Genomic DNA, 23,478 nt, shown 5'->3' with positions numbered 1-23,478 from the left:
CCAGGACACAAATTTAGAGGGCAAAAATTAAAAAACCCCACAGCATCAGCCCAGCTTCCCAGTGAGAAGGGTTGGAACTCTCTGCCCTCAACACTTCCCCAGCAGGTTTACAAAGGTAACTGGGATCTAAGCTGTGCCCTCTGAATCACCAGAGCCAGCCTCCCTTCAAGCTGAAAAACCACAGCCCCAGTTATAGCCCTGGGTGCCTCCTGTGCCCCCGAGAATGGCCCGGCTCACCCGGCCCAGCCTGGCCCGAGCAGCCCGGACTGGCCTCAAGGGATGGGCTCCACCTGCCCGCTGTGCCCACAGGGCAGGCCCCAGGGCTCACAAGAGGCTTCCTCCCAGCTCTGCAAAACCTCGGCCAAGACTGTCCCCTTTGCTGTGCTGAGAAGAGTAAAAAACCCTCTCAATTTAACTCCACTGCACTCCTCATGGGGAATCCCTGCACACCTTAGGAGAGAGCCCAAATTTTCCCTGTGTGCCTCATGAGGTGCAGGCCCAGGTGATGCCACTGAAGGAAATGTGCCCTCACAGCCCAGGGATGCTCAGCACGGGTTCCCCCAGCGCCTCGGGGCCCCACCGCTGGTCACAGCAGCCCCTGCCTGGCTCCTGCCTGCCCACACCATGGTCAGCCCTGCCTGCTCCTGGACATGGAGCTCAGCCGGGGCTGGTGCCGTGTGGGCTTTGCTGGTGGTACCAGCCAGACACTGAGGTGACAGCTCCATCTCTTTATTTGAACAAAAAACATGGGCCAACCCCTGCTCTGGTGTCGCTGCCTGCTCGGCCCTTCACGCCCCGGCTAGCTTGTGCCAAGCGTCAGCAGCAGGAGTGGGGAACCAGGTGAGCACTGTGTGGCTCGACCTGGATCCTCTAGAGCTCCTTTGGGCTTGGGCTCTATAGTATGCAGGGCGACACGAGGTGAAGTAAAGGGAGAGAGAGTGCTCGGAGTCCTCCAATTTCCCAGGAACAAGTTTATTCCAGCAGGTGCAGGGAGAAGGCGATGAGGGACAGGGCTGGGATCTCGAGGAGAAAGTCCGAGCCGAGACCCTGGGCACCTCTGTGTGCCAGGTTTTAAAGCCTGTGGGCGGCTCATACAACAACCAATAATGTGGCAGCAGGGGAGGTGTTGTGGGAAGGGGTTACACTACACAAATCCAATGGTAGGGACTTGGGGGAGGGAGGATAGCTATACAACCAATAGGGCATCGAGTAAGGGATGATGAGCAGGGAAGGAACCAGAACAAAAGGTGTGGTGTACATAGATTGATAGGACTTGGGGGTAGGACCAAAGTGATGGATGGGGAACAATCTGGAAAGAGGGGAGAGGTTTACAATGACAGGCAACTGGGAACAAACTATATCGGGATAGTGGGGAGTAACTGGGGCAAACCAACTCTAAACTCAACGAAGGTGAACAAACATACTTAATGAAGGCAAACTAACAGGCGGCAACACTCTGGTGGACAGGGGCTGCCCAATTTCAGTCCTGGCCAGGGAACAGGGCCAGGGGGCTCAGGGGCAGAGGGTCTCGCTTGGGAGGTGTGCGTCTTGGGATGCCCTCAAGACGGGGATGCAGCTGCAGCACAGCAGATGGGGAGAGATGTGGAGAGCGAGGATAACAGGTCAGCTTCTCAGACACTGGAATCTTTGGCTGCTCTTCTGAAGCTGCAGAGGTGCTCCTGTGGAGAGAGGAGGTGGCTGAGCTACTGCTGGCACTCAGGGACCCTCCTGAACAGCAGGGCCCAGAGCGGCCAAGGCTCCCCAGCACGGCTGGAGCTGCTGGCACAGCTTGGCCCAGCTGGACAGCTGCCCCTCAAGGCCCCAAGCAAGCAGGGGATGGCTCTGGGCAGGGTCCCTGGCCAGGAGCGGGCCCCAGAGCACCTCTGCCTTTCAAGGGCAATCTTGTCCCCGCTCTTTCTCCTGCCCACCTTGCTTTGCCTCTGCCTGCTGCTCCTGGGGCTGCTCTTGGCCAGGCAGCCTCAGTGGGAGCCAGCACTGGCTGCAGCCCCAGCGGGCTCCCCAGGACAAGGCCCAGCAATTAAGAGGCCAATGAAAGGCCTGGGCAGCAGCAGAACTCTCAGCAGAGTTATTTGGGCAACCAAGGCCTACCCACAAGTGCACAGCAGCCTCACTGGGAATGTTTCCTGACTATGAGCAGCCTTTCAAGAAGCTGTTTGAGGCCGAGATTGCAAAACACTCACCGTTTTCCCTTCCAGCAATACCAGATTCCGGCACAGCACATCATCAGGAAAACTGCTCCACCAGCCACAATGGCCATTAACTTAATCAAACCATCTGTTCCCTGGTAGAAAACTCTTCTCATGCTTTCCCAGATCTTCTGAGCATGTGCGGTGGTGCCAGCTGCATCTGTGGGAGCAATGGGCAGCGTGAGCCTGTGCTGTGCTCCACTGCTGAGCTGGCAGCACGCTGGATACAGCCAGGACGTTCTCTGTTTCCCCCAGAGCTGGGGCCTGCAGGCACCTTGCCACCCCTTGGCACAAGACTGCTCAACCCCCTGAGCTCGAATGACCCAATTTCTCTGTGCTGTGCTGGTCTTCTCCAGGCAATACTTGTCAAAGACATGGATAAGGATCAGGAAAGTGCCTAAGGTTTTGGAAATGCTCCAGGGCCACCCCTCTTCCAAACAGACCCTAAACCTGAACTAGCCTGAGACTGGAAATTTTCAAGGGATCTCAAGGTGTGTGTGGCCCATGCTGCAGTTTGGGCTCCCTGTCAGCTGATGCCAAATGCCTTCCTGCAGAGGCTGGGGAGAAGCTGCAGCCAGGCCAGGCTGGGAAACAGCCCTGTAGGCCGTGAAAGCAGCAGTGGGGCAGCAAGGCTGCCATGGATTCCTTCCTGCTGTGCTGGGCACGGCGTGTCCAGATGTGCAGAGAAAGCCCCCGACTGCTGAGTGTCAGGAGGAGGCTGAGGGACATGGACCCACCATGGCATCCCTCCAGATCATTCAGGATTATGTCCAGGTATTGGAGTTCCCCCATTGCTACATTACTATCTCCTATAGGTTTGTTCTTCTTTCTCAGGGGACCATAATATAAAATATTTCCATTTCCCAGGAATGGATCCCACAGAACCAGTGCTCAGCCTGTGGGATCAGCAGAGAGGCACCACACACCCCAGCGATGGGAGCTGGGCTTGCTTGCAGAATTTAGCTCAGGAGCTGGGAAAGTCCTCCCTGCAGACACACCTGTAACTCAACAGCCACAGAAGCTTCTCTCATCTCTGCTGCACAGGCAGCACTGAGCCACAGGAGCAGTGAGAGGATCACGCAGGACAAGGGCACACACGTGCACAGCTCTGTCCTGGCACCTGCAGCAATGCCACCCTGGCCGAGCCTTGGGCTCTGAGCTGGCGGCTCTCCCAGGGGGAAAGGCCTTGACCTACCCTCAGAATCTTCCTCATCATCAGGCTCAGTAACTGATATGGATTGGGAATCCAGATCATCTTCATCATCAGGTTCATCTGCAAAGAAAGTCAGGACAGAACAACTCCCGTGACACTGCTGAAGATTCTTCTTCAGGCTAGAGTGGCAGTGAGTGCACCTGGGTGACTGCTGCCCTCCAAGGCACTTCCTCATCTCTGCCTTCAACTCAGTAGCAAGGGCAGGGGGACCACATGCCTGCAGTGGGCCCACAGTGGGATGGAAGGAGCCCCTTGCATGGCAGTCAGGGGAGAAAGGACTCCCTGGAGCTGCCAGCAGCTCTGAACTGAGCCTCAAGCAGGGCCAGGGCTTGGCAGCTGGAGCAGGAGCATCTCAGGTTCCCTGGGGCCAGAAAGGAGCCACACAAGGCAGAGCCCCAGGGCACAGCCCTGGGCCCAGCCCTTCCCTCTCTGCTCTTCTCCGTGGCTGTACAGAGCACACGGAAGGAGACATTGGCATTGCACACAGGAAGAGGATTGACAGCTAAATGCTCCTTCCTCCCACTGACAGCAATGCTGTGGGATCACTCAGGGCTCCAGAAGGGAGCAGGGCAAGGTTTCCAGAATCCATCAGCCTTCAGACTCTTGAAGGAAATGGCACATGAGTGAGCTTTTGCCACCTTGACACGGATTGTTCTGTGCGGAAAGGGACATTGAGAACTTGCCTCCAGCATCTGGCAAGGTCTTCAAACCACCATTTACCAGCAGTTCCAGATGCTCCATGTCACCATCCCAATCTAGAAGGGAGCACAGATCAGAACCATTCCATGGTGTGCTGGGATCGCTTTCTGCCTTAGGGAACTGGGCACTGCAAGGAGGTCACGTAAGGCCGTGGGAGCCAGATGTCAATGGACATGGCCAAAGCTGCAGAGGGGCCTAACGAAAGCTCTGGACTGGCTCTGGACATTCTCAACACCTTTTCCATGCTCTGTGCAAAATCCCTGAAAGGCAGGCACAGCCAAGCAGCAGAGATTTACAGCTCAAGCCTCAGCAGGGCTCAGGCCCAGAGGCACAGCAATTACCTCCTGGGGCTGTGCCCGGCATGGCCTCCCTTCCTGCAGCAGAGGCTGCCCATGAGCCACTGCTTCCTCCGGGAAATGGCACCTTCAGCACAGCCTTTGGGTTCATCTCTGGAGGAAGGAAGAGCCACAGCTGGATCAGATAGAACCATTCCCCATTGAGGAGGTGGCATGTTCAAGTGGCAATATTTGTTAAAGTCATGGTTAAGGATCAGGAGAAAGGCCAGCTTATTGGGGCTGGCCAGGGCCCTCCCTCCTCCAAACAGCCCCTACACCTGATCTAGCCCAAGACCGGGAAATTGCAAGGGATCTCTGGCTGTGCATGGCCTGTGCTGCAGTTTGGGTTCCCTGTCAGCTGATGCCAAATGCCTTCCTGCAGGGACTGGGGAGAAGCTGCAGCCAGGCCAGGCTGGGAAACAGCCCTGTAGGCCGTGAAAGCAGCAGTGGGACAGCGAGGCTGACATGGATGCCTTCCTGCTGTGCCAGCCATAGCATGTCCAGATGTGAAGAGAAAGCCCCCAGCTGCTGAGTCACAAGAGAAGGCTGAGGGACATGGACTCACTATGGCGTCTCTCCAGTTCATTCAACATCTTATCCATGTGTTTGGATGTCTCCAGGGACTTACTATCCTCTGTAGGTTTGTTCCTCCCTCTAGGAGAACCTTAACAGAAAATATTTCCATTTCAGATGAATGGATCCCACAGAACCAGGGCTCAGCCTGTGGGATCAGCAGGGACACACCACTCACCCCTGTGATGGGAGCTGGGCTTGTGTGCAGCAACCAGAAAAGGAGCTTGAAATGTCCTTGATGCAGACACACCTGTAACTCAACAGCCACAGAAGCTTCTGTCACCTGGTTTGTGACAGGTTGTCAATGATTATTTCTTGTTGGGACAGTGAGAACATACCTGCATGGGGCTCCAGAGACAGAAAATCTTCATGAAGCCAAGCTGCTGGAGGAGACTTCCTACCACCCTCATCTGGAAGGGAGCACAGATCAGAACCATTCCATTGTCTGCTGGGACCCCCTTCTGCCTTAGGGAACTGGGTACTGCAAGGGGGTTGGGAAAGGCCGTGGCAGCCAGATGTCAGTGGACATGGCCAAAGCTGCAGAGGGGCCTGGAGAGCTCTGGGCTGGCTCTGGTCACTCTCCACCTTCTTTGCAGTCCCTGTGCAACATCCCTGGTGGGGCAGCAGAACCAGCCCAGGGCCCAGGGGCTCTCCCTACCACAGAAAAAACCATTAAGCCCTGGGCCAAACTGCAGCATTCAGTGCCACAGACATCCCTACGTCCGTCCTGCCCTCTCTCCTGCCCTCCGTCCTTCAGCTGGGACAGCTCCCCCAGCCCAAGGGGACAGAGCCAGGCCCTCTCAGGGCACACTGGAGCTTTACCCTCCCCTCAGCCCTTTCCCCACCATGGGCATTCCTTGAAGCCGCTGCCAGGTTTTGGGATGTGTCTCCCATGGAGGGACCTCAGCAGAACTGCTCAGTAGCCGAGTGCCCTGAGCCTGCTCAGGATAATTCCTCTGCACTGTGCTCACACAGCCAAGCAACAGAGATGGCAGCTCAAGCCTCAGCAGGGCTCAGGCCCAGGGGCACAGCAATTACCTCCTGGGACTGTGCCTGGCATGGCCTCCCTTCCTGCAGCAGAGGCTGCCCATGAGCCACTGCTTCCTCCGGGAAACGCTGCCTTCAGCACAGCCTTTGGGTTCATCTCTGGAGAAAAGAAGAGCCACAGCTGGATCAGGTGGGGCTGTTCCCCAACAGGAGGGTGGCATCTTCAAAAGGCAATACTTGTCCAAGTCATGAATAAGGTTCAGGAAGCCATCAAAACTTTGGAGCCATGCCAGGGCCCTCCCACCTCCAAAGAGCCGCCATTCCACATCTACCCCAAGACTGGGAAATTGCAAGGGATCTCTGGCTTTGCATGGCCTGTGCTGCAGTTTGGGCTCCCTGTCAGCTGATGCCAAATGCCTTCCTGCAGAGGCTGGGGAGAAGCTGTAGCCAGGCCAGGCTGGGAAACAGCCCTGCAGGACATGAAAGCAGCAGGGGGCAGTGAAGCTGCCATGGATCCCTTCCTGCTGTGCCAGGAACGGCGTGTCCAGATGTGCAGAGAAAGCCCCTGGCTGCTGAGTCTCAGGAGAAGGCTGAGGGACTTGGACCCACCATGGCGTCTATCCAGTTCACTCAGCATCTTGTCTTCTGTGGGTTTATTCCTCCCTCTAGGAGAACCTTAACAAAAAGTATTTCCATTTCAGATGAATGGATCCCACAGAACCAGGGCTCAGCCTGGGGGATCAGCAGGGACACACCACTCACCCCTGTGATGGGAGCTGGGCTTGTGTGCAGCAACCAGAAAAGGAGCTTGAAATGTCCTTGATGCAGACACACCTGTAACTCAACAGCCACAGAAGCTTCTGTCACCTGGTTCATGACAAGGTGGTCAATGATTATTTCTTGTTGGGACAGTGAGAATATACCTGCATGGGGCTCCAGAGGCAGAAAATCTTCATGAAGCCAAGCTGCTGGAAGAGCCTTCCTACCACCCTCATCTGGAAGGAAGCACAGATCAGAACCATTCCATGGTGTGCTGGGATCCCCTTCTGCTTTAGGGAACTGGGCACTGCAAGGGGGTTGGGAAAGGCCGTGGCAGCCAGATGTCAGTGGACATGGCCAAAGCTGCAGAGGGGCCTGGAGAGCTCTGGGCTGGCTCTGGTCACTCTCCACCCTCTTTGCAGGCCCCATGCAACATCCCTGGTGGGGCAGCGGGACCAGCCCAGGGGCTCTGGGGACTCTCTCCCACGCACAGAGGAAGCCCTCCCTTAAGCCCTGGGGGAAAACCATCCCCAACGCTTCCCAGGGAGAAGGAAGTGCTGTGTCAGGAAAGGGAAGCCAGGCCCTGGGCTCACCTGCTCGCCGTGCTCGCCACGGAGCAGCCTGGGCAGCCCTGTCAGGCAGGGCCACTGCCAGGAGGAGCAGGAGGAAGAGGCGCAGAGCAAAGGCCATGGTGCCTTGCCCACTGCCAGTCCTGCAGCTCTTGCTGCCACCACTGTCCTGACACCGCTGTCCCAATGTCAGCACCGCTGCTGCCGCCGCTGCTGCTGCCACAACAGTCGTGGTCAAGGACTGACTGCTCGGTCCTTATGGTGCTGTGCAACCACGGGGCTCTGGGACCTCTGTGACCTCAGAGCCTGCTGTCACCTCAGCCTGCTGTCACCCCAGAGACTGCTGTGACCTCATGGCCTTGGCTGTACCCCCTGAGTGTACTCCCATCTGTACTCCAATCTGTACTGGACTGATTGTAAATCTTTGACTTCATCAAAGGGTCATTGCTAAACAAAACCTTGGTTTTGCCTGCTGACATTGCTGGTCATGTTCTGTCCCAGGAGATGCTCTTGATGGTTGCCTCTTTTCCTGGGCATGGCACTGGAGGAGGTCCAGGCCCAGGTGATGCCGCTGAAGGAAATGTGCCCTCAGCCCAGGGACACTCAACACAGACTCCCCCAGCCCCTCAGTGCCCTGCCGCTGGTCACAGCAGCCCCTGCCTGGCTCCTGCCTGCCCACACCGTGGTCAGCCCTGCCTGCTCCTGGACATGGAGCTCAGCCAGGGCTGGTGCTGTGTGGGCTTTGCTGGTGGTACCAGCCAGACACTGGGGTGACAGCTCCATCTCTTTATTGGAACAGAAGAGCTGTGTCAGGCCCTGCCCTGGCAGGAGGGACCCACCTTCAGTCCATGCCACAGAGCAGGGCAGGTCCCTTCAGGGACACAGGGCCTTGCTTTGGGTGGTGGCAGCATCTGCACAGCAGCAAGCTGGTAATGCAGCTGTGACAGGGACATCACATATGGGCATGGAGATGTGAAATGTGTGGTGCAGGTGTCCCTGACTGAGGTGTTTGGCCTTTCCTGTGAAGCTGCAGAGGGGAACCTGTTGAGAGAGGAGATGGCTGAGGCCCCAGCTGCAGCTGGCACACAGGGACCCTCTTGCACACTGGGAGATTCTCACTGTGCTCAAAGTTTCCCTCTGAAGACTAAGAGGTGAATGTGGATGGGCTTAGCAACTGGTCTGCAGGCCAAAGAATTGAGTTAGCAAAAGAAGAAATAGAGAAAATACAAGTTTATCCATAGCAAGGAAGAAAGCAAGGCCGTTAGCATGGAAACCAATAAAAAAGGATATAAGGAGTATTTACAGTTGTAATAAATGGAATTGGTTCGTGCTAACTAAATTATAACTGTTATTAAAGTTATGATTAGAAACAATCAAGAATCAGTGTTACGAAGCAGATGTACCCCTGTGCAGATGTTACATGTCAAAATTAAGGTACAGGATGTAGTTTAGAAGATAAATGGTGTCTCAAGACCAAAATGGCCTTGAGATGGACCAAAATTAGAACCAATTTAGGCATTGGGCCTAAAGATTAGTAAACATAAGGCTAATTAGTAGACTAACATAACACAAGGCTTAGTACGCACATGCAAACCTGTAAGGTTATCCAAAGGACAATGAGGAAGAAGAGAAGCCTTCACCAAAAGACCACCAAAAGAAGACTGAAGACCCCATTGCAACAAGTGAGGCATGTGCCATGAAGAAAAGTGATGTTAAGTCAGAAAAATCGGAAATAGGAGGAAACTTATAGGAAACATTAATGAATATGTATAAGCATACAGTATATGAGTTTAGCTTGAAGTGCTTTGTTTTGAAGGTGAGGCAGGGTGGGAAGCCTCCGTACCCTGGTGGGTATTGCTAATACTTTAATCATACTTAATTACTAGTAGATTATATATATAAATTTTATTTTTTTATTAAACTGTATTATTTTACTAAACTGCATTCTTTTATTCCACATTACTATTCAGTTTGGTAAATTGTATTCATTTTTAATTAAACTGCCATTAAGCCAAGGAACCTAGTTGTCAAAATTCTAATTTCATTTATAACAATATTTTAGCAAAGAAAGCTGGTACAACAACATTGGTATTTAAAAAACATGATGCAATATGAGCTATATTGACAAAGAAGGCACCTTATGGTGACAACATCCTACTGTTCAAACTGTAAAACATCTTTGTGTACTGATCAGGAGGTCAAGATTTACTCTTTACAATCCTGATGCTGAATGTCTCCTTAGGCAGTCTGCTCACAGAGAAGAATGAATCCCTCGTGAGCTTCCCCTGTTTGGACAACCTGCTCCTCACCCCAAGCCTCAGCATGTCTGACATGGCCCACCTGGGACTGACATCCCAAAACATTGATAACATTTCTCTTTATAATTTTTCTTTATCATTAAAATCTAATTAATTAATAAAAATAAAATTTTATTATTTTATAATAATATTGTTCTGTATTTTTAGAACCTAATTTTTATATTTATATGAAAGAATTGATACATTTTTAGCAACTAAAAACATTATCATTCCTTGGTCAAAGTACCACAATTCCCTTCATTAATTAATTGATCACTATTTATCCCTCTTTATGCTAATTACACCTATTTTTAGTCCTTTGATCATATTTTTAAATCATTTTATCAGACTGGGTAAAAGGGACCACTTTGGGGTCCATGGAAACTTTTCTGAGGAACAATTGGGGCAGTTTTGGGTCTGGGGAGGGAATTTAGAGAGAACTTGGTGGTCTGGAGGACACTTGGGGGAGCCAGGTGGGCACTTAGGGATTCTGTGGGACAATTCGGGGTCTGGGGGAGCACTTGGGCATCCAGGGGGGCACTTGGAAGTCAGGGAGGGGAATCTGGGGACACTTCGGGGTCTGGGCTAGCACTTGGGGGGCTGTAATAAGGAATCTATGGGCCGCGGGGGATGATGGGAGTTGTAGGCGCCGGTATAATACGGTTTAATGGGGCCGCGGAGCATCACGGGAGTTATAGGCGCATCTCCAGTGGTTCCGGTGGGGCGCGGGGCATGACGGGAGATGGAGTCATGGCAGAAATAGCGTTCCATGGGCGCCGCGGAGCATGATGGGAGCTGTAGTTTCGGAAGTGGCTCGGAAGGCGCGTTTGGCGGTGTGGGGAAGCACTTGGAGAGCCCTTCTGCGTCCGAGCCGTGGCTGCAGGTCCTCGGGGCGAATGTATACGGCTCGTGAGCACTTGGGGGGAACCTGGGGAGCTCTAACTGGGCCCTTTTGGGCAGGGGACACGGCAGGAGGTTTGGGCGTGGAACCGTGTTCTGGGATGATGGGAGATGAATTCCCAGCCGTGTCTGGAAGGGGCATCTGTGGGGTTGGGAGCATTCAGGGATCCAGGGACGCTTTGGAGGGTCCTGAACGGGTGCTGAGTGAACACTCGGGGATCTTGGAGGGTTTGGGGCACACTTATGGGACATATGGGGGGCGATACTGGGGTTCTGGGGAGCGCAGGGCATATTCCCAGTTTCTCCCAGTTCCTTCCAGCATGATCCCATTTGCTCTCAACTCTCCCAGTCAGCCTCAGCACGATCCCATTCACTCCCAGTATATCACATTTGCCCCCAACCTGGTCTCAATTGTCCCCTGCAGCCTCCTACTCACTGCCAGTATCATCCCAGTATGATCCCAGTAAGATCTGTCTCCCTCAGTGTGATCGCAGTCTCTCCTGGCATGGTCCCAGCTGCTCCCAGTATCATCCCAGTATGATGTCAGTACACAGCCAGTGCAATCTCAGCCACTGCCAGGATGATCCCAGGATGATCCCAGTACAAATCAGTCCCTGCCAGTGCTGCCACTCCTGGGATCCCCCAGCCCTCTCTGTGTTCCCCCCTCCCGCATCTTCCCAGAGGAGCCTCAAGGGTTGGCAGTCCCCAGCCAGGGTCCCCAGGCAGCCCCAGGTTGGATCTGCTGCCCCCAATTTTCCCAATCTCCCAGCGGGTGGGAGCAGCGGAGAGCCCCACGTGCCCATCCCGACCTGTCCCAGCTCCATCCCCGCTCCTGCCGTGGGCTGTGAGGGGTTTGGGAATGGGTCACTGAGGTTGTCACTGCTCCTGGGGGAGGAGAGGGAGGGATGGAAGAGGAGGGACAAAGGAAGATCATAGAAAGGAGAAGGAACCACAAATTCACAGGACCCTCAACAGCCTGGAGAGGAGCAGGGGGGAATCCTTGGACCCCCTGCACTCCAAAGCAGAGCATCAGGGGAGAAGGGGCCATGGGAATCGAAAAAGCCCCATCATCCCTAAATGAGGAGATGGAAACAGGGGAAACTTTTTGGATTCCTGGCACTCCCAATAGCCTGAAAAGGGCAGGGACTGAGCAGACAGGGGAACCTGAGTGCAAGTGTAACCCCCAGCAGTTGAGACAGGGAGGAACCTCTGAACACCAAAGGGGAGAGACCAGAGATGGGGAACTCCTGGGTGGCAATTTCAGGGCTGAATTTTGGTGTCTGGGAGGTTTTTATGGGCCCCAGATGACCGGTGACTTCTAGAGATGGTCTTGGACCGAGAGACATTCAAAGTCAATGTACTCTTCCCCTGTTTTACCCATACCAGGATTTCCCAATCCCAGACCTTGTCTGGATGGAGAAGGAGGCTGTGAGGAAGAGGAAGATGCCCCAGAACACCCAAGCACGTGAGGAGGAAGTCACTGCCCCTTTCCCTCTCTCCTGCTCCATCTCCCAGCTCAGCCTGGCCCCCATCTGCAGGACAACCCCGCTGCTGACACCGTCCTGCCGGGGATGCACTGGGGGGGATCTCCTTCCCCTTCCATCTGGCACGGAGGCAAATCCCATCCTCTCCTTGTCCTTCCTCCCCCAGACAAGGAGCTGAGGATGGAGACCAGGGAGGACAAATCCCCATGGCAGAACCTCGTGGAAGAGGCTGATTTGAGCAGCTCCACAGCGCAGGAATCCAATGGGGAGGAAAAGCCCCAGAGATCCCGCAGGAGGGGCTCCAAACCTATCCCAGGGTGCTCTGAGGAGGAAAGACCCACCCTGTGCCAGGAAGGCGGCCGGAGATCCAGCCGGGGCTCTGAGCTGGTGGTCCATGAGCAGCTTCACAAAGGGCAGAAGCGCTACAAGTGCTTGGAGTGTGGGAAGAGCTTCAGCCGGAGCAGCAAACTGATCCACCATCAGATGATCCACACTGGGGAATGGGCCTATGAGTGTGAGAAATGTGGGAAGGGCTTCAGCTGCAACTCCGAATTCATCCGTCACCAGCGCATCCACACTGGGGAGAGGCCCTACGAGTGTCCTGAGTGTGGGAAGAGGTTTCAGAGGAGCTCTCATCTCCTCGTGCACCAGCGGATTCATACAGAGGAGAGACCTTTCCACTGCCCCGACTGTGGGGAGGGCTTCAAGCACAATTCCACCCTTGTCAGGCACCAGCGGATCCACACTGGGGAGAGGCCCTACGAGTGTCCCCAGTGTGGGAAGAGTTTCAGAAACAGCTCCTACCTGACCATCCACCAGAGGACCCACACTGGGGAACGGCCCTATGAGTGTGGGGAATGTGGGATGACCTTCAGCCAGAGGTCCCAACTGACCATTCACCAGATGATCCACACTGGGGAGAGGCCCTATGAATGTCTCCAGTGTGGGGAGAGGTTTCGCATCAGCTCCACTCTCCTCATGCACCAGCGGATTCACACAGAGGAGAGGCCCTTCCGCTGCCCTGACTGCGGGAAGGGCTTCAAGCGAAACTCCCACCTTATCTCCCACTGGCGCAGCCACAGCGGGAGAGGCTCTACAAGTGTCCCCAGTGTGGGAAGAGCTTCCCCCAGAGCTCTAACTTGACCAGACACCAACAGAGGCACCACTAAGGGAAGCCCTGCGAGTGCCCCAAGTGCAGGAAGAGCTTCATATGCTGCTCCAGCTCCATCCCCCATGGGAGGACCCACGTTGGGCAGAGCCCTGATGACCCATGTTCCCAGTGATCTGTGTTGGGAACACACTGGGCTGGTGGTCCTTTTGTTTTGTTCCGATTATCTTTTGATTCATCTTTATCCCTTTAAAACAGACAAAATTGGGGTAAAAGTCTATAAATTCATCAAAGGCATCTAGAGCCTCACATTTTACTAGTGCTTCAAGGTAATCTGGTATTCAGGGAAATACTTGGGGGTTGTGGAGCTATTTGGTGGAGTTTTCTCCATTTTTTGGCACTCAAAGCAACGAGAGTTTTATCTGTCACCTCAAAACCACTCAATGCCACTGAAAACTGCACAGTGCCACTCAAAACTATTGGATTCCACAACCCCTCCGGGTGTGATGCCTTAAGTTTTAGCTTTCATGTTTTTCATATTTTGCACTGTCTAGGTTTGTAGTTTTGAACTTCATATTAAGTGTTGGTGAGCTCTCTTCACAGAGTAGGTAGACAAAACAATTCCTTTTCTAGCTTGATATCCAGGACAATCATTACAAGTTGCAGGCTCAAAAGCATAAACAAGGGTGGACTGAAGAGAGAAAACAAGGACAGGACTTCATCATCTGAAGCTATAATTGGACCATGAACCCAAATATGCAGATGGACCTCAACTTACAAAAATGTGAGACCTCGTGATGAGTTGTTTGTTTTTGGGTTTTTTTGACCATTTTTGGTCCATTTGGGGTGTAGCCCTGGGCAGGCTCTTGTACTGCCTAAGGTGTATCCTTTAAGACCTTTTAATAAACTTTATTCTTAACTCTGTCTAGCCTCTGTTCTAGGTCAGCCTTCTGAAGGCATCAGGTGGAATGGGGTTGGAAGGGGATTGGGTGAAGTGGGATGCAGATCAGGGGTGTGACATGGGCATTGGGTGGGGCAGGATAGGTGTGATGGAGTTTGGGAGGTGTGAAATGGGGGAAATCAGGCTTGGGAAGGGGGTCTTGATGTCCAGCAGGGATGGGATGTGTTGGGGTTGGGATTGGGGATGTGGGGTGGGGTCTGCAATGAGACAGCCAAAGTTTGGGAATGATGAAGGGAGGGCGTGTCCATTACTGAGTGAGTTTTTGGATATTCCACATTCCTGAAGAGATTTTGGGGTATCCCACATTTCTGAGGCAGTTCTGGGGCACTCCCCAGCTCTTGGGGGGTTCCTGAGAGCAGCTCCATGGAGCCCCATTGTCAGGGGTAGTTGCCATGGGCATGAGCTCAGAGCTGCAGCCAGAGTGCGTTGCCTTGGTGCTGGAGAGCAGAGAAATGATGAATGGTGCCAGACATCTCCAGTGTGTGTTTGGGGGGCAGAACAAGTTCTGAATGGGTGGTGCAGTCTCTGCCCTAGCCCAGCCACTGCAGCCTCTGCTCCAGCCCCAAAGTGGCTGCCAAGCCCCTGGCACCCCAAAAACCCCACCTGGGAGAGGAACCACAGCAAGTGAGGCTGTGACACGGGTGTGACACTTGTTGGGAAGGTAGAATTAGAAAGAAATTATAAACATGACTCCTTAGCCAGAAAGGCTAAGGAAGAAATACAAATGAAAGAACAGTTAGAATAATTCAAAGAAGCCGGTCTGGTATGCCAGAACACATTCTTTCCCCCAGTAAAACTAAGCTAAGACCCCTCTTCCCAGCCTTATAAGGAAAGGTCTGAAGGACCCTGAGATAACTAAAAATATGCAAAAGCAGCGATTTCTACAGGTCACACACAAATGTTACTGTATTAGTATACTTAGAAAGATTGGTTAGTGAAGGAATAAAATATTCAATGTATAGGTTATATAAGCAACTGTAAAGGAGAGCTCGCTCTCTTGCTACGCTCTCTTGTCTCTCTTGCCTCACTTTTTCTATGCTCTTTTTCCTGCTCTTTTTACTTCTCTTCTTTATGCTCTTTTCCCAGCTCTCTCACTTCTGTTCTGTTACTCTCTTTCTTAGCTATCTTAAGTCTTGAACTCATGTATTCATATTTTACTCCCTTTTGTGTTGTTCCCTCTGAGCCTGCTTTGAGCTTCATCTGCTGGCTCCTAGCAGGTTCTCTCTCTCTCCCACGCCCTGAAATAAACTACTGACATCTAACTCGATTATAGAGGTCTCTGCCGTGTCCCGGAACGTCCACACCCCGAAAGCGTCTCTTACAGACACTGACATGTGCCACAGCCCCGGAGCTCACAGCAGCTGAGATGGCGCTGGATCCAAGGCTGACTGTGGATCTCTGTCCTTCTCTCTTCTCTTGAATTCCTTTTCTCCAAATCTGTATAATTTGAAGTTGGATGGATTAGAGTTTGCTTAGTCAGTGCTCTGTGAAGTGCTTTACTGTAATTCCATGTCACTTTATGATTTCCCAAGTACTTCATTCTCTAAATTTTGCAAGTAAAAGTTTGTTTCCCCCCTCCTGGGAAGCTAGTTGTTTTCTCCCATGCACTGCCCAAGGGGATCGAGGTACCTCAGGTCCCTTTCCAGCAGGGGCCAAGCGAGCCTGGGGCACAGCACAGGGAACTGCAATGCTGAGCCAGCCCTGGTTGGGTTGGAGGAAGCAGAAAGGCCAAGCCCTGAGCCCAGGCCTGGCCCAGCAGGGCCTGTCCCTCACGGGTGGCTCGGGGCTCTTTGTGGGGTAGTGGGACATGAGGGGCAGCAAGGACAAATGCCATAAAACTGCAAGCCCTGCCAGCCTCCTCAGGGAGGGCCGAGCGAGGAGCAAAGACCTTCCTGGGGCTGTGCCCTGGGCCAGGAGGGATTGTGCCAGTTGACCCTAAATTTCTTCTGCCAGGCAGCTTTAGGACACGGAACATGGAGAAGCCAAAGTCAACTCTCAGCTTTCCACAGTCTTCCAGTAGAATCCTGTGTGGGGAGCAGCTTGGGAGCAGGGTTTGTGTGTCAAGGGAGGGGAATTCAGAGCCCTTTTCTCCCCCATGGCCTGAGGGTCTGCATTTTCAATGGCCCTGCGGCTGCCAAAGGGGCCTTTTTCACCCAGCTGAGAACAGTTCTGCTGATAACCTGCCCTAAACCTGCTTTTCCTGCAAATGTGCCAATGAAGCCTCATTTTTTGCAGCCCCAGGTCTTGTGCACATGCAGACGTGAAAACTGAAGGATGGAAAGGATCTGCTGGGAGGAGTCCTCTTTTTCTTGTTTTTTTTGGTGGTTTTAATTTTTTAATTTTTTTTTTAATTGATTCCTGCTGTCAGCTCTGTGCAGAGCTCTGTAACTGTGTGTGACACTTGTCTGTGGCACTGTGTGGGTGGCCAAGGGGACCTTCCCTGAGCTGTCTGCAGAGGAATCCACAGCAGCCCAGGCTGGGGGTGCTCAGTGGCCGCTCAGTTCCACTGACTGGATGCAGCTCTGGACGCTCCCCTTGGAGCATCTCCAGGGAGGGAACACTGGGGCTGCCCTGGCTGTGGTGTCACTGCCAGGGGAACGCTGGGGCTGCCATGGCTGTGGTGTCACTGCCAGGGGAACACCGGGGCTGCTGGCCCGGCTGTGGTGTCACTGCCAGGGGAACACCGGGGCTGCCCCGCTCCTGCCCCACCCCATCAGCTCTGCCAGCACCTCCAGGGGACACAAAGGCTGAGCCAAAGGGTGAGAGTTGCACAAGGGGCTGAGCTGGGATCTGGGACCCATTGGGATCATGGAGTGCAGCCCCCGGCCCTGCACAGACACCCCAACAATTGCAGCCTGTGCATCCCTGGCAGCGCTGGCCAAAGGCTCCTGGAGCTGCAGCAGCCTCGGGGCCGTGCCCATTCCCTGGGGAGCCTGGGCAGTGCCCCAGCCCCCTGTGGGGGAAGAAGCTTTTGCTGATCCCCAGCCCTGCTCTGGCCCAGCTCCAGCTGCTCCCTTGGGTCCTGACCCTGCTCACCTGGGCAGAGATCAGAGCTTGCCCAGAGAATCCATGGCTGCCCCTGGATCCCTGGAAGTGTCCAAGGCCAGGTTGGACGGGGCTTGGAGCAGCCTGGGATAGTGGAAGGTGTCCCTGCCCATGGCAAGTGGTGGAATGAGATGAACTTTAAGGTCTCTTCCAAGACAAGGCATTCTGTGATTCTGTGATTTTGGGAGAGATGCTGAAGCTCTGGCTCAGCTTTATCTCACCAAATGTCTGGACCCAGCAGCAGCCATGGGTGGGATCATCTCCTCCTCCCTCTCGCTGTGGATGTAACTCACCCAAGGGCAGTGTCATAAATGAAATTGAAATTTGGACGACTAGGTCTATTGGGTTAACAGCAGTTTAATAATAAGAAAAAAAAATGATACAATTTAGTGAATTGAATACAAGAAAACAATTAAATAAAAGAGTACAATTTAGTGGATTGAATAGCAATTTGATGTAAAGGAATACAATTTAGCAAAAGAGTACAATTTAGTGAATATATTCATATATATATATATATATACACACACACGTATATGCACACACACCCACACATACAGATATATATATATATATCATACAGATAGATATATAGATATATAGATATATAGATATGAATATAGCTTGCCAATAATTAAGAATGATTAAAGCACTAGCAAAACTGAACGGGTTATGGGGAGGACTTCTCACCCTACCTCACATATAAAACAAAGCAATTCAAACTAAACTTATATACTGTATGCTTGTACATATTCATTCATGTTTCCTGTAAGTCTCTTCCTATTTCCGATTCTTTAATTTTACATCACTGTTCTTCACGGCGCATGTTTCACTTTTTGTTAGGGGGTCTTCAGTCTTCTTTTGGTGGTCTTTGGACAAAGGCTTACATTCATCCTTGTTGTCCTCCAGATAACCTTGCAGGTTTTGTGTGCGTACTAAGCATTGTGTTATGTAAGTAAGCATTGTGTTCCACTAATTAGTCTTACACTTCATAATTTTCAGGCCTGTGCCTGAAGTCATTCCAATTTTGTCCATCTCATGGTCAATTTTCTCTTGAGACATTACTTATCTCAAAACTACATCCGGTATCTTAATTTTAACATGTAATATCTGTAAAGGGGTCCATCTGCCTTGCAACACCAATTCCCCTGATTGCTTCTAGTAATAACTTTCCAAATAGTTACAATTTAGTTAGCACAAATTATTTCCATTTCTTACACTCCCCAAATTCCACTCCCAACATCCCCCCTGCTTCCAGCTCAGGATGGTCCCCCAATGAGACTCCTCCCAAAATCCCACCCCCAAGAAACCTCCCCATCGCTGGAAAATTACCCAAATCTCACTCCAAAATCGGGAATCCTCCCTGAGACCCCTCCCCAAATTCAGGCCTCCCCAAAATGCAGCTCCTCACTGTGATCACGACTCCTCCCCATCAGTGGAGATTCCCCCAAAACCCAAAAAATCCTCCCCAAATCCCCTTCCCAAAATCAGAACTCCACCAGGACCCCTGAATTTCCCCCCAAAACCACCAAATTCCTCCCCAAAAATCCAAAAATTCCTTCCAAATACCCCCAAAACCCCTATAATCTTCCAAAAGTCCCACATCCTCACAAGACTCAAATTCTCCCCCCAAAATTTTCCCCCCAATCCCACCAAATTTTCCACCCCAAAACCCCATTTTTTTTACCCCAAACCCCAAATCCTCCCCCTAAAAAACCCAAAGTTCTCCCCAAAACCCCAAATTTCCCCCCTAACACCCAAATGTTACAAAAAAATCCTTAAATTCCTGCCCTAAAACCCCGAAATTCCCCCCAGGAGCTCCAAAGCTTTCCCCCAAACCACCAAATTCCTCAATTCCACTCCAAAACCTGGGAACACCCCCCAAAAAACAGCAACCCTTCCCCAAAATCCCCCCAAAATTGCAACCCTCTCCCCCAAAATCACCAAAAATCTGAGAACATAATTTTTTTCACATTTTTCACACCTTGGGTCTGGGCAAAACCACCAGAATTCTTGGGATTTTTCCTGTTTTTTGTGGGAAGAGGGTCTCCCCAACTTTTCGTGTCACCCCAGGTGACCCCTCTCCAAAATTCCTGCCCCTCAAAATTAAGTGCAAATAAATAAAAAGAGGGAAAAAAAAAAAAAGGTGGGGGGGAAAGGTAAAAATAAAAAAAAAAAAAGGAAAAAAAAGACTCTCTTACCCTAATTTGGGGGGAGGGGAATGAAGGAAATATTGGGGGAGGGGGTGAACCCCCAGAAAAAAATTGAGGCACCCACCTCCAAAAAATTGGGGGAACCCCCCCCAAAAAAGCTCACTTTGAAAAATGCCAAAACCACCAAAAAATGGCAAAAAATACTGACAAATTAGGGGGGAACCCCCCCAAAATGCATAAAAAATGGGGCAACATCCCCTTGAATCCAAGGGATTGTTGCGATTTTTTTTCACAAAAGTGGTGGGTTTTTGGGGATGGAAGAGGAGGAGAGACCCCCTCCAAATTCCTGGAGTTGTCCCCAAGACACCATCTGCAGAGGCAGTGGAGGGGGACAAAAAGAGCATTATAGGGAAATTAAGGGAATTTGGGGAGTTTTGGGTGAATTTTAGGGAATTTTGGGATTTTGGAGGTCTGGGGAGGGTCTTAATTTTGCGGGGTTTTGCGTTCCAGGGCCGCAGGTTCATGTCCAGGGAGGCTATAGTTACCAGGAACTGGCATGGGACACCAACAAGACGGGATTCTGCTCAGGAAAACATTTATTCAGCAGAGGAACAAACTCAGATCCAGAGACAGCCCCGAACAGAGGCAGGGAGATGGGTTTTGAGAACCAGGGTGGAGTTCAAGGTTAGGGACCACCGGGAACACAGCAAGGGAGAAACACCAGGGGCCCAAAGCCAATCAGAAATCCCTGGGTTGCCATCCCATGAGGGGTCCAGGGTGGAGTTTCTTCCTGGGCTCGCAGGGCCCATACTCCAAGGCAGAGGGATGGAACTCCCTCTTGCCCACACCTCTCACTTTAATCATGTTCATTTGAAACCAAATCTTTGCCTCCCTGGGCAGGGGCACCTCACACAAAAGCTCACCCAGTAATGGGCTCCCCCTCCCTTCATCATCCCCAAACTTTGGCTGTCTCATTGCAGACCCCACCCCACCTCCCCAATCCCAAGGCCAACCCATCTCATCTCTGCTGGACATCAAGACCTCCTTCCCAACCCCTATTTTGCCCATTTCACACCTCCCAATCCCTATCCCACCCATCCTGCCCCACCCAATGCCCATCTCACCCCACCTGATTTACATCCCACTTCGCCCAGTCCCCTTCCAATCCCATTCCACCTGATGCCTTCAGAAGGCTGACCTAGAACAGAGGCTGCACAAAGGTAAGAATAAAGTTTATTATAAGGCCTTAAAGGATATACCTTGGGTATACAAGAGCCTGCCCAGGGCTACACCCAAGATCAACCAAAAATGGCCACAAAAATGGATGAACTACTCATTGTAAGGTCTCACATTTTTGTAAGCTTAGGTCCATCTGCATATTTGGGTTCATTGTCCAATTACAGCTTCAGATGATGAAGTCCCATCCTTCTTGTTTTCTTCCTTTAGTCCACCCTTGTTTATGCTTTTGGGCCTGAAACTTGTAATGACTGCCCTTAGTATCAAGCTAGGAAAGGAATTGTTTTGTCTACCTACTCTGTGAAGAGAGCTCACCAACACCTAATATGAAGTTCAAAACTACAAACCTAGCCAGTGCAGAATATGAAAAACATGAAAGCTAAAGCTTAAGGCATCACACCCTTAGAGGCTGTGGAATGGTAAAATTTTGGAGTGGTTTAGAGGTGGCAGATCAAACCCTCTCATCCCTTTGAATGCCAAGAAATGGAGACAACTACACCAAATACCGCCACAACCCCCAAGTTTCTCCCTAAATCCCAGATTCCCTTGAAACACTAGTAAAAAGTAAGGTTTAAGATGCTTTTGATGAATTTGTTGATTTTTACCCCAATTTTGTCTGTTTTACAAGGATGAAGATGAACCAAAAGATAATTGAAACCAAACTAAAATGACCACCAGCCCAGTGTCTTCCCAACACAGATCACTGGGAACGTGGGTCATCAGGGCTCTGCCCAATGTGGGGCCTCTGATGGGGGATGGAGTTGGGGCAGCACACAAAGCTCTTCCTGCACTTGGGGCACTTGCAGGGCTTCCCTTATTGGTGCCTCTGTTGGTGTTTGGTCAAGTGAGAGCTCTGGGTGAATCTCTTCCCACATTCCCCACACTTGAAGGGTCTCTCCCCAGTGTGGATGCGCCGGTGAATGGTGAGGGTGGAGCTGTGCTTGAAGCCCTCCCCACAGTCAGGGCAGCGGAAGGGCCTCTCCTCTGTGTGAATCCGCTGGTGCACGAGGAGAGTGGAGCTGATGCGAAACCTCTTCCCACACTGGAGACATTCATAGGGCCTCTCCCCAGTGTGGGTCATCTGGTGAATGGTCAGTTGGGACCTCTGGCTGAAGGTCATCCCACATTCCTCACACTCATAGGGCCGTCCCCCAGTGTGGGTCCTCTGGTGGATGGTCAGGTAGGAGCTGTTTCTAAAGCTCTTCCCACATTCCCCACACTCGAAAGGCCTCTCCCCAGTGTGGATGCACCGGTGCCTATTGAGGTTGGAGTTGTCCTTGAAGCCCCCACCACAGTCGGGGCAGTGGAAAGGCCTCTCCTCTGTATGAATCCACTGGTGCTGGAGGAGATGAGAGCTAGTCTGAAACCTCTTCCCACACTCGGGACACTCGTAGGGCCTCTCCCCAGTGTGGATGCACTGGTGATGGATGCAGTCGGAGACGCAGCTGAAGCCCTTCCCACATTCTCCACACTCATAGGGCCATTCCCCAGTGTGGATCATCTGGTGGTGGATCAGGCTGTTTCTGTAGCTGAAGCTCTTCCCACACTCCAAGCACTTGTAGCGCTTCTCCCCATCCTGAAGCTGCTCATGGACCACCAGCTCAGAGCCCCGGCTGGATCTCCGGCCGCCTTCCCGGCACAGGGTGGATCTTTCCTCCTCAGAGCACCCTGGGATGGGTTTGGAGCCCCTCCTCCTGTGGGATCTCCAGGGCTTTTCCTCCCCATTGGATTTCTGCGCTGTGGAGCTGCTCAAATCAGCCTGTTCCATGAGGTTCTGCCATGGGGATTTGTTCTCCCTGGTCTCCATCCTCAGCTCCTTGTCTGGAGGAGGAAGGACAAGGAGAGGATGGGATTTGCCTCCGTGCCAGAGGGAAGGGGAAGGAGATCCCCCCAGTGTGTCCCCGGCAGGACGGCGTTGGCAGCGGAACTGTCCTGCAGCTGGGGGCCATGCTGGGCTGGGAGATGGAGCAGGAGAGAGGGGGAAAGGGGCACTGACTTCCTCCTCACCTGCCTGGGTGTCCTGGGGCATCTTCCTCTTCCTTGTAGCCTCTTCCTCCATCCAGCCAAGGTTTGGGAATGGGAAATCCTGGCTTGGGGAAAAATACGATTCATGAGCAGATGGGCTGAGGGGGTTCCTTCTGCCCATGTTCATCTCTACAAGTCACCGGGGCATCTGGAGTCCATAAAAACCCCCAAACACCAAGATTCAGCCCTGAAAATTCCTCCCAGAAGTTCCCCATCTCTGTTCTCTCCCCTTTGGTGTTCAGGGTTTCCCTCCCATCCCAGCTCCTGGAGGTCACGTTTGCACTGGGGGTCACCAGTCTACTCAGTCCCTGCCCTCCCCAGGCTGCTGGGAGTGCCAGGAATCCGAGAAGTTACCCGTTTCCATCTCAGCACTTAGGGATGCTGGAGGTTTTTGGGGCTTCAGAGTCCCTTCTCCCCTTATTCTCTGCTTTGGGGTGCAGGGGGTCCAAGGAGTCCCCCCTGCCCCTCTCCAGGCTGTTGAGGGTCCAACAAATTGCAGAGCTCCTCCTCTCTGGGCTCCCCACTTTGGGGTCCTGGGGGACACAGGGCTCTGCTCCTCCAGGCTGCCTCTGCCAGCAGCTGCCACCAGGACCCGCCAATGTTCCCCCAAGGGGCATTTTGCATACAGCTTTGGAGTTCTTCATTCTTCAAACATCACCCACAAAAAAACCCAACCCAGGAACCCTCCAGGATACCAGGGCCAAGCTCCCCCACCCCGGTCAGCTGTGGGATGCGGGGTGATGATCCCACAGGTGGGAGCTGTGAATTCAGGGAGTGCTGGACCTTGTGATTCCTTCTCCTTTCCCTGATCCTCCTCTGTCCCTCCTCTTCCTCTTCCTCCTGCTCCGCCTCTTCCTCCCTCCTCCACCTCCTCCCTAACACCACTCCCTTCTCCTACTTCCATCTTGTCTTGCTCTCCTTCATCCT

At 52.4% G+C, this 23,478-nt stretch overlaps 2 protein-coding genes across 3 annotated transcripts; both read right to left on the bottom strand.

The window, feature by feature from the left end:
• Nucleotides 1–956: 956 nt before the first annotated feature.
• On the bottom strand, nt 957–7,585 carry LOC147645523 (uncharacterized). Of its 2 annotated transcripts, XM_086874519.1 has the most exons (13): nt 7,367–7,585; nt 6,938–7,009; nt 6,777–6,848; nt 6,624–6,689; nt 6,066–6,173; nt 5,366–5,437; nt 5,206–5,277; nt 5,020–5,118; nt 4,461–4,568; nt 4,104–4,175; nt 3,403–3,480; nt 2,202–2,367; nt 957–1,679 (listed from the first exon to the last, which is right to left on the bottom strand). In XM_086874519.1, exons 1-13 carry the CDS (start codon nt 7,461–7,463, stop codon nt 1,481–1,483), a joined length of 1,281 nt encoding a protein of 426 aa, XP_086730645.1. In that variant the 5' UTR covers nt 7,464–7,585; the 3' UTR covers nt 957–1,480. The 2 variants fall into 2 exon arrangements, with proteins under 2 accessions (XP_086730645.1, XP_086730646.1); XM_086874520.1 differs by lacking the exon at nt 4,104–4,175.
• A 12,219-nt stretch (nt 7,586–19,804) lies between these two features.
• Nucleotides 19,805–23,135, bottom strand: LOC147645522 (uncharacterized). Its single transcript, XM_086874525.1, has 2 exons — nt 22,534–23,135; nt 19,805–22,347 (listed from the first exon to the last, which is right to left on the bottom strand). The coding sequence occupies exons 1-2, from the start codon at nt 22,676–22,678 to the stop codon at nt 21,341–21,343; spliced, it is 1,152 nt and encodes a 383-aa protein (XP_086730651.1). The 5' UTR covers nt 22,679–23,135; the 3' UTR covers nt 19,805–21,340.
• Between the last annotated feature and the right edge of the window lie 343 nt (nt 23,136–23,478).

The sequence above is a fragment of the Cyanistes caeruleus genome, unplaced genomic scaffold, assembly GCF_971803275.1.
Source record: "Cyanistes caeruleus unplaced genomic scaffold, bCyaCae1.hap1.1 HAP1_SCAFFOLD_241, whole genome shotgun sequence".
NCBI classification, from domain to species: domain Eukaryota; kingdom Metazoa; phylum Chordata; class Aves; order Passeriformes; family Paridae; genus Cyanistes; species Cyanistes caeruleus.
Note: the sequence above shows the minus strand (reverse complement) of the source record. Positions and strands in the feature narration are given on the sequence as shown.